Consider the following 10,035-nt stretch of genomic DNA (forward strand, 5'->3'; position numbering starts at 1 on the left):
CAAACCAAAAAAGAAAAGAAAAAGAAAATATCATCCTGAGTGAGCTAACTCAGTCACAAGAGAACACACATGGTATGTACTCACTGATACATGGATATTAGGCAAAGAGCGAGGAATACCCACGATACAAGCTATGGACCACATGAAGCTCGAGGAAGGAAGACCAAAGAGTGGGTGCTTCAGTCCTACTTAGAAAGGGGAACAATATAATCAAGGGAAGTAGAGGGTAGGAGGAACTTGGGAGGAAGAAAAGAGGGGAAAGGGAAAAAGAGGGGCAGAATCAGGTGTGGTAGGAGATGGAGGAGATGGCCAGAGGGTCAGGAAATTGAACAGAGGTGTGTAGCAATGGGGGATGGAGAACTGGGGGTAGCAACCAGAAAGTCCCAAATGCCAGGAAAGCAAGAGCCTCCCAGGACCCTCAGGGATGACATCAGCTGAAATACCCAACAAAGGGGAGGAAGAACCTGTCGAGCCCATATCCAGAGCTTAGGCACGGCCCCTGGTTAAGGGATGGGGCCGCCCACACATCTCCAAAATTTTAACCCAGAATTGGTCCTGTCTAAAGGACATACAGAGACAAAGAGTGGGGCAGAGACTGAAGGAAAGGCCATCCAGAGACTGTCCTACCTGGGGATCCATCCCACATGTAGACATCAAACACAGACACTATTGCAGATACCAAGAAGTGCTTGCTTCCAGGAGCCTGATATAGCTATCTCCTGAGAGGCTCTGCTAGATCCTGACCAATACAGATGCGGATGCACAGCCAACCATCAGATTGAGCAAAGGGACTCCAATGGAGGCGTTAGGGGAAGGACTGAAGGAGCTGAAGGGGCCTTATGGAGCATCAATGGGAGGGGAGGCCCTTGGTCCTGTGAAGGTTTGATGCCCCAGTGTAGAGGAATGCTAGGGTGGTGAGGCAGGAGTGGGTGAGTGGGTGGGTGGGGGGAGCGCCCTCATAGAAGCAGGGTAAGGGGGGATGGGATAGTGGGTTTGCAGAGGGGAAACCGGGAAAGGGGATAACATTTGAAATGTAAATAAAATATCCAATTAAAATAAATAAATAAATAGAAAAATGTTATCAAAGGAAGGGATTCACTATATTAAGGGAAAAATGATAACATAGTTTATTTCCACATAAGGACAAATTATATTCAAAAAACATAATTTCAAGAAAGACGTTTCCAAAATTACTTTTATAAAACGGAACCTTGTTGCTTTGAATTCTGACCCTGATGCCTTAAATTCTGGAAAAGCCACCTTGTACATTAGTATTACCTTAAACTGAAACATTCTAAAACATCCATACTTTCTACGGTCTCATTTACATAGCTGAAAATTCTTTCTAGATATTTTTCATGATAAATGATGCTGTTGATAATTTTACTCTGTAGAATTGTACTGTGTTGATTTTTCCACTTTTACAAATAAAGAACACATATACATATATATACCACAAACACACACATACACACGCACACACACACGTACACACTCACACACACACACACTCACACATACACGCACACACACACACTTTTCTAATGGCTTGTACTGGCAACACATACACACATGTGCACACACATACGCACACACACATACACTCACACACACATGCATGCACACACACATACACACACATTCACATACATGCACACACGCGCACACACACATGCACACACGCACACACACTCACACACATGCACGTACACACACGTACACACGCACACTCACACACATGCACGCACACACACATGCACACACGCACACTCACACACATGCACGCACACACACATGCACACACACTCACACACACATGCACACACATGCATGCACGTACACATGCACACGCGCACACACACACACACACACACACACACATGCACACTTCTAATGGCTTGTGCTGGCAACCAGGGAGTTACATTTTGTCAAACCCAGATTGAACAGAGTTGAATTCAGATTAATACAGAGAAAGGCGTGCTCTGGATGTGTTGTCCTTTGTATTTCCTGAAGCATTAGGTGAATGGTAAAAACTTCAAAGAGCTTCTTGTTACTCCTGTAAAAGAATGGGCATATTACTTAGTTACTTATAAACTTGAGAGAACTTATGCAAATGTGAGGAAATAGCACTTGCTTTTTAAAACAATGGAGAAAATGGCTGACTACAGGATGGAGATGCTAAGAAAACTAGGTTTTAGGAGCTAAGCCCAGAGTAGAAAGACATTAAAGGAAAAAAAAAAGTTTATATCCTGAAAGCTGATCCCTGTTCACTAACAGAAAAAAACTGCCAGGTACAAGGAACCATGCTTTGCACAGTTAGAGAGAACCTAACAGTGCCCTTAGGGATCTAAAATGGCAATGTACCACTTCTCATATCTCTCTTAACACATTCGAGCTTGGTGCAGTGGTGTGCACCTTCAATCCCAGCACTCCGAGGCACAGGTAGGCAGATGTGAGTTCCAGGACAGACTGATTGGTCTACACAGCAAGTTCTAGGGTAGTCAGGGCTACATAGAGAGACCTTGTCTTACAAAACAAAAGAAGAAAAAGGAGGAGGAGGAACAGAGAAGAAAGAAGAGGAGGAGGAAGAGAAAGAAGAAAGAAGAGGAGGAAGAGAAGGCATTCAGTAATCTCATTTTAGTTAGAATCCTATCTTAAATGCAAACCAGAACTCCAACATTTTTTATTTTCTTATCTGAGTGTATCTGCCTCTTGAAAGAAATTATCAAATAGGCCTTGCATTAAAGGAGGTAGAGACAGGTGGCTTCCCAGAGCTCACGGGTCACATAGCCTAGCCAATCAGTAAGCTCCAGGTTCAGTGAGAGACCCTGTCTCAAAAAAGAAGAGAAAGACACTTGATAACAGCCTTGAGCTTCTACATGTACACACACACACACACACACACACACAGAGAGAGAGAGAGAGAGAGAGAGTAAGAGAGAGATACATACACAGACACACACAGATATATACATTCACACAGACATACACACACAAACATACACACACAGACATACACACAGAGAGACATACACACAGAGAGACAGAGACATTCACATTCTTTTGCCTGTTTCACCAAATGCATACTTCAGTACATTAATTACCAAAATACACATTTACTATCACTTTGATTTTTCTTATCTGTCTTATATGAAGTATCAGTGTGCAGTGATTTATGCTGATGCTATCGCTTGACTAATAAACTTGTTCTGAGTGGAGGAACCATGCAGTTAGTCCTGGGTTCCCAGTACCATAAAAACCAAAAGCAAAACCCAATAGAAAAATATTCTCCCATCTCAACATCTTAAACAAGAAAGCCTTTTTCTTGGATTGGCATGCTGTCTCTGATATTTAAAGTTTGCTTAAATGAACTGAACCAACTGAGAAACAAATATATATTCAAAGGCTAATGTCCACTATTAAATCTGTATGTGTGTCTCTAAAAGTGTGTGTGTGTGTGTGTATGAGAAACAGTGTGAGAGAATGTGTATGTTTGAATGTGTGTATATTTGTGTGAGTATGTGTGTATGTGCATGGGAGTGTATGTGAGTGTGCATGTGTGTATGTATGTGCATGGGAGTGTATGTGAGTGTGCATGTGTGTATGTATGTCTGTGTGTGTTGTTTGGTACAGGCATGTGCATGTGGGTGTATGCACAAAGAGTAAGGGAAGATGTCTGGTATACTACTATCTACCACTCTCTGATTTATTCCTTTGAAACAAGGTCTCTCACTGAACCTGGAGTTAGGCTGGTGCCCACCAAGGCCTGGTGCCCCTCCTGTCTCTATTCCCATAGTGCCCCCACAGTGCTGGGCTCAAAAGTGCATATAGCCACACTTAGCCTTTTAGGTGAGTCCTGGGGGTTGAACTCAGGTCCTCATGCTTAGAAAGTACCTACTCTTACCTGCTGAGCCCCTGCCCAGCCCAAATACATGGTCTTTGATAATTAATATTCACGATTCTTAAATTTTTACATCCATAGATTAGACTCAAATTAGAATCAAGAAATAATCGAAGTAAAACTACCTTAAGATTGAGACTGAAAAGGCAGCCCCAATAATGACCACAATATAATTATCAATTAAAATGTTACAAAAAAGACTTTCTTACTTGATTTTGGAAAGCTTCTGTAGGATAATGCTGAGCTTTTCCAGGATGTGAAGATCAAGCTTAGGGGTTCGCAGCAGCACAGAACAAGTACGAAAAAACAAAGAGTTGCTGCAGGCTTCCAAGAATGGCTGCAGGGACTCTGCAAAACAAGCCGCCATGCTTTACTGTTAAGGCGCATAAAAAGGAAACTGAGAAAGCAAAACCAGAACCGTGTGAGTCATGCATCAACACCGGTTTGGACCAGAACCGTGTGAGTCATGCATCAACACTGGCTTGGACGGTCATGCTTTCACCCTTACACTTTAGGACAAAATTATCATTTGAAAGGCAAAAGCAAACTCTTGCGGGCATCACGGGAGTCACGTGGAGCAGGTTATTACTTGACACAAAGCATGTTTGAAAGCAAAGGAGAACATGTCTCCTCAATGAACTTCCAACCAGAAGCCCAGTCGAGCTGACTGTGAATAAGAAACTCTGTTGAAGTATAAATTAATTTTCTTTAAAACCCCAATAGCAACTCTGTATTAGACAGGAAAGAACATTTTGAGCATAAGAGCGGATGAATGTAAGAGTCATAACAGATTGAAACCCTAAGAATAAAGATGTTAAGGAATCACTGTGGAAGGGCAGAGCAGGCAGAACCTCGAGGATCAGGGGGTCTGCTGTGAGACTCTCCTAGGACATCAGAAGGGACAACGATGCCGTCTCACCAACATGACTGCTTAACCGTGAGCTGAACAAGGACAACAAAGGTCATACCAAAGTGGATGGGGTGGGAGGACCCACGAGTCTTAGCTCTACACAAAGAACCACAGGCAACTAAGAATGGGGGTGGGGGCTACAGTAGAGAGATCTGCAACCCATGTTCAGTGCTGCTAGATTCAATACAGCAGGGAAATGCAAGCAACTTAGGTGCTCTTCAAAAAGTGAGTGAGTAATAAAACCTAAACATACATAAAGCAGAGTACTGTTTAGCTCTAAAGAAAAACAAAATGACAAAACTTGCAGGAAAATGGACTCATAATTCATAATATTAAGCAAGGTCTCCTAATCTCAGGGGAAAAAATCAATCAATCAAATATATTTTCTCCTCCATACGTGTATCCTAATCCACAATGTGTACATGATAGGAATAACAACAGGAGATGTGTTAGGAAGGGACAAGGAGGACAGGAGGACTAGCTGGAGGAAGACCGAAGCCAGCTGGTGAAGGGGCACAGAGGAGGGCAGGGGCCAGGCCTACAACAAAGTATGACACATGCGTATCAAGATGCCACGATGAAATTTCATTCTATATGCTGACCTAAATAATAACTTTTGAAAACAGCCACCATTTACAGCACTCTGCAGTAGCGCCTGGAGTATGGGGTGAACACGTTCTGATTAGAAGGAAACAAAAGTGTCCTTTCTTCACAGACATAAAAGATAAAAACTTACTTGACTCTACTGTCATCTGAAGCAGGCTGTCGATGACGTTGGATAAGAGCCCTTTACTGGATATTCTCAGGTGTTTTAGGATTACTGGAACGGCTTGGTACTCCAAAAATAAGGTTTTTCCTTCGTCTGTCTTCAAGTCCAAACAAAGGGAGTCAAATGCTTGAGCTAGGTAGTCGACTAGAAACAACATAAACAACCGTCTATTCATCAGTCATTCAATCAGAAACCGAAGGCTAAACTAAAAAGAAGCATCACTTTAACAAAATAAAAATATAAAAGAATTAAATAACAAGAGATCACAAGTTTAGATTCACCCGCCCTCACTGGTTGATTTGAACTCAATGGGGCAGGAGAGAGAAAAGGCAGTCCAATTACAATGGCATAAACTTTAGCACATTCGTATTTCAGTATTAAAATAATAAGCCCCACTGAGCAATGGTGGCCCATGCCTTTAATCCCAGCACTCAGGAGGAAGAAGCAGGCAGATCTCTGTGAGTTCAAGGCTAGTCTGATCTACAGAACGAGTTCTAGGACAGCCAAGGCTACACTGAGAAATCCTGTCTCTAAAAAACAAAATAATAATAATAATAATAATAATAATAATAAATAATATCCCAATTTTGTTTTTATACTAAAAACGAAAAGTAATGATTAATATTAAATAGTACAATAGTATATATTTCATATCTGGTTGTAATTATCACATACTTTTATGAAATTAAACACCAGTATTTACATCTTTTTTTATTTTATGTATATGAGTACACAGTAGCTGTCTTCAGACACACCAGAAGAGGGCATTAGATCCCATTACAGATGGTTGTGAGCCACCATGTGGATGCTAGGAATTGAACTCAGGACCTCTGGAAGAGCAGTCAGTACTCTTAACCACTGAGCCATCTTTCTCTCCAGCCCAGTATTTGCATCTTTAAAATAACGTCTAAGATTGTATACCTTACTACTGACTTCCAAATGTCCCCTCATTTAAAACTGTCACTATATACAAACTTGCTCAATGAGTTTTAAACAAGGATTTCTTGTTGCTCTTAGAGATAAAAATTCTTAACACCCTACCTTGAAAATATTTTACATATGACTGGCAAGCCACTAAATCAAGAGAAGCACTGGTTTAATTAGAATCAATGCAAAAGAAAAAAAATCAGAGACTTGTATCATTACACTTTGATTCAGCAGTAATGATACCCTCACTACGATACATGCAATAGTTTTACACTGCTTTTAAATGTGTAAAATTTATTTTCCAAAACATTCCTTCAGTATATGATTCCAAGAAATTTTAAAAAAAAATCTATACTGTTCACATAATATTGAGTTACCTTTTTTTAAAATTAGTATTTCTGTTTAACAGAGAAAGCTTAACAGAGTGTCTAGGGCCCAGTGTAGTGGCATAAGCCTTTCACAAAGGACACAGAAGCAGGTACAGCTTTGTGAGTTCCAGGCCAGCCAGGGCTACATAGCAGACCCTATCTTTAAAAAAAAAAATGGCTCCAGTGTCCTGAAAACAGAATCTCCTAGTGGTGGCAGGTGTGCGGTGCCTCCCTGTGAGCTGTTGGTTTGGGGAGAGGAGGTGTTAGGGACCACCAGGACAGGATAGCGCTATTGCTCTTAGTTGCCTCTCAGGGCTAGACGACCCTACATCTCGTCAGACACTTTGACTGCAGAACACTAACTCAAGGTGGCCCTAAGCAGCTTGCCTGTGAGTGTTCTCAGTCCTGGAAGGTGCCACCCAGGCTGCTGGAGGACAAGGTCAGTGTAACATCAGTCCTGGAAGGTGCCACCCAGGCTGCTGGAGGACAAGACCAGAGTAACATCAAGGTGCCACTCAGGCTGCTGGAGGAAAAGGCCAGTGTAACCATCTTAGGCAGCTGTGAGCCTTACAATGCCAATCAATCTGTCAGGCAAGTTGTGCCCACTGGAGCGATAGTGACCTGACGGTTATGCTCTGGTTAAGTACCTGAGCTCAGTTCCCAGCTGCGGTGCTGGGGGGCTCACAACCCCCTCTAACTCCAGTTCCACGGGAGCTGACATCTCTGGCTGCCACTAATAAAACCTAAGGAACACTACTGCCATACTTAATCTTTTACTTATAAATGAACTCTGCAAACAAATGCATATTAAGCCGAATAGCTAGGTTCTGTTCGGATCCGGCTGGCTCCCAGCTCTCCTTTGTCCTTGTTTGCCTGCTCGTGTCCATGCAGAGCACAGGCACAGGTGGCTCTCTTCCCTTGTTTTTAAAAAAATGAAAATATAATTACATCATTTTTCCTTTCTTATTCTTCCCCAAAGCCCCATGTGCATCCCCACCCTCAAATTTATGGCCTCTGGCCTCTCTTTGTTTTGAGCTGGGGTCTCACTGAACTTGAATCTCAACATTTGGCTGGCTTGTGTAGACACCTGTCTACAGCCCTCATTGCTGGATTAGAGATACGCTCTGCTGTGCTCGGCTCATATGGATGTTAGGGACCTAACCTCAGGTCCTTATGCCTACTCAGCAGAGTCACCAAGTCATCTGCCAGGCCCAAACTTTTTTTTAAAAAAGCAACAATTCAGATAGACTAGCCAAGCCTGCTGCCTCCACAGACACAAGCGTCACAGCAGCGCCCTCTACTGTATTTGAGATTACCTGCAGCTGCTAGCACGATTAAGTGGACTAATTATCACAGGGCTGTTTGCTAATAAAGAGTCTGTGTGTGTGAGCTCTGCCCAGTCTGAAACAGCACATGTAGATCAGGCTAGCCTTAAATGTGCCTACGTTCTCTTGCCTTGGCCTCTCTAGTGTTGATTGTACATGTTCACCACTGAATCCAGTTTCATGGTACTTTTTTGTTAAATATTTAATTTACAAGCTTAAAAGGCTATCCATCTTCTTAAAACTTTGTCTTTCTTCTTTCATTCTTTTTTCTTTCTCTTAAACCCTTTGGTTTGGCCTTTTGCATGTATATTACAGCTTCTTAATTTTGTATCTTTATGGTGTGTGTGTGTTTCTTGTGCTAATTGTTTTTATTTAAAAAAATTGTTTTGTTTTGTTTTGTTTTGGCTGTTTGTTTTCTAAGGAGAAACACAGGAGTAGAGTTAGGTTGGTGAGGAGGATCTTAGGATGAGGGAGAAGAAATCATGATCAGAAAATAGTAAATGAAAAAATTAGTTTCAATTTTTCAAAACGAGGGAAAAAGTTGTCCCTTAACAGTTTTCACAGGTAAGAAAATAGTATTTGGTTATTTTTCCAAAGGGGTCTTATCTTTTTAAAAATAATGATTTTACTTGTATATGTGGGGAGTAGAGGGAATGTGTTCATGAATGTGGGTGCCTGAAGAGGCTATGGAAGGTGTAGAAACTTCTGGAACTGGTCACAGGTGCTGTGCACTGCTCAACAGAAGCCAGTCTGTTTATCTTAATCATGGTAGATTATTAAAAAGAAAAAGTACGAAATTCTCTGCAGCAACTCTTATGAGAAATGAACTCTGCTGCCAACTCTGAGTCCTGCTGAACCTGGTGACTTGGCAAAGCACAGTAAAAGTGGTGCCTTTTGGACAAGCACCCAGCCTCATGGGCTCTTGAGTCTTCTGGGAGATCCAGAATAGAACCCACGATGAAAGGCCAGAAGGGAAATAGGAAGATCAGTGCAGAAAAGATCAGGGAGATCTAAGCCCAGCCCAAACTTCCAGTGCCAGTAAACTGAAAGGATTTTTAAAATATTCCATTTTGTTTTCTATGTATGTGTGCACCACACCATGCATGGTACTCACAGAGGAAATAATACGACATTGGATCCCCTGGAGCTAAAATTAGAGGCAACTGTGAGCTATCCTACATGAGTGCTAGGAACCAAACCCAGGTTTTCTGTAAGAGCAAGTACTCTTAAATGCTTGGCCATCTTTCAGCCCCAAATATGTTGTTTTAAATCACTTGTTTGGTATTTTATTATATCAAACGACAGCTAATGCAGTCTAAAAAAACCTTAATTATGATCTCAAGTAAAACCAATTCTTAAAAAATGAATAAGCAATGTCTACTGATAATAACAATCGACTAATTAAGAATTTACTTAATCCCAGCACTTGGGAGGCAGAGGCAGGTGGATTTCTGAGTTCGAGGCCAGCCTGGTCTACAGAGCAAGTTCCAGGACAGCCAAGGCTACACAGAGAAACCCTGTCTCAAAAACCAAAAAAAAAAAAAAAAAAAAAAAAAAAAAAAAAAAAAAAAAAAAGAATTTACTATACGACAACCTTTGCTGAACTTTTACATTTATTCTTTCATTTAAGCTTTTAAGAAGTAAACTAGGCCAGTGTTACACATGTGTAACTCCCAGGACTTGGGACAATGAGGACAAGGATCTGGAGTTCCAAGTGAACCTTGATAAACAATGAGATGTCTCAAGCCCACACGTCTAAAATATCATGATGTAACCTGAAAAAGACATCATCTGCCCAATTCAAAAAGTAGTGGGGTAGGCTGGAGCAAGCAGGA

At 41.5% G+C, this 10,035-nt stretch overlaps 1 protein-coding gene across 4 annotated transcripts in view; it reads right to left on the reverse strand.

Annotated features, from left to right (window-relative positions):
- Positions 1–1,799: 1,799 nt before the first annotated feature.
- Positions 1,800–10,035, reverse strand: part of Ccdc138 (coiled-coil domain containing 138) — a 58,095-nt gene continuing 49,859 nt past the window's right edge. For 3 of the 4 annotated variants that reach the window (XM_031348102.1, XM_031348104.1, XM_031348105.1), the window contains 3 exons: positions 5,548–5,724; positions 4,111–4,249; positions 1,800–2,056 (listed from right to left, as the gene is read on the reverse strand). In XM_031348102.1, coding sequence (XP_031203962.1) covers positions 1,891–2,056; positions 4,111–4,249; positions 5,548–5,724 — 482 coding nt within the window. In that variant the 3' untranslated portion in view covers positions 1,800–1,890. Of the gene's footprint in view, positions 2,057–4,110; positions 4,250–5,547; positions 5,725–10,035 lie in introns of those variants that run through there. The other variant, XR_004112416.1, reaches the window with a different exon arrangement.

The sequence above is a fragment of the Mastomys coucha genome, unplaced genomic scaffold (genome assembly GCF_008632895.1).
Source record: "Mastomys coucha isolate ucsf_1 unplaced genomic scaffold, UCSF_Mcou_1 pScaffold3, whole genome shotgun sequence".
Lineage (NCBI taxonomy): Eukaryota > Metazoa > Chordata > Mammalia > Rodentia > Muridae > Mastomys > Mastomys coucha.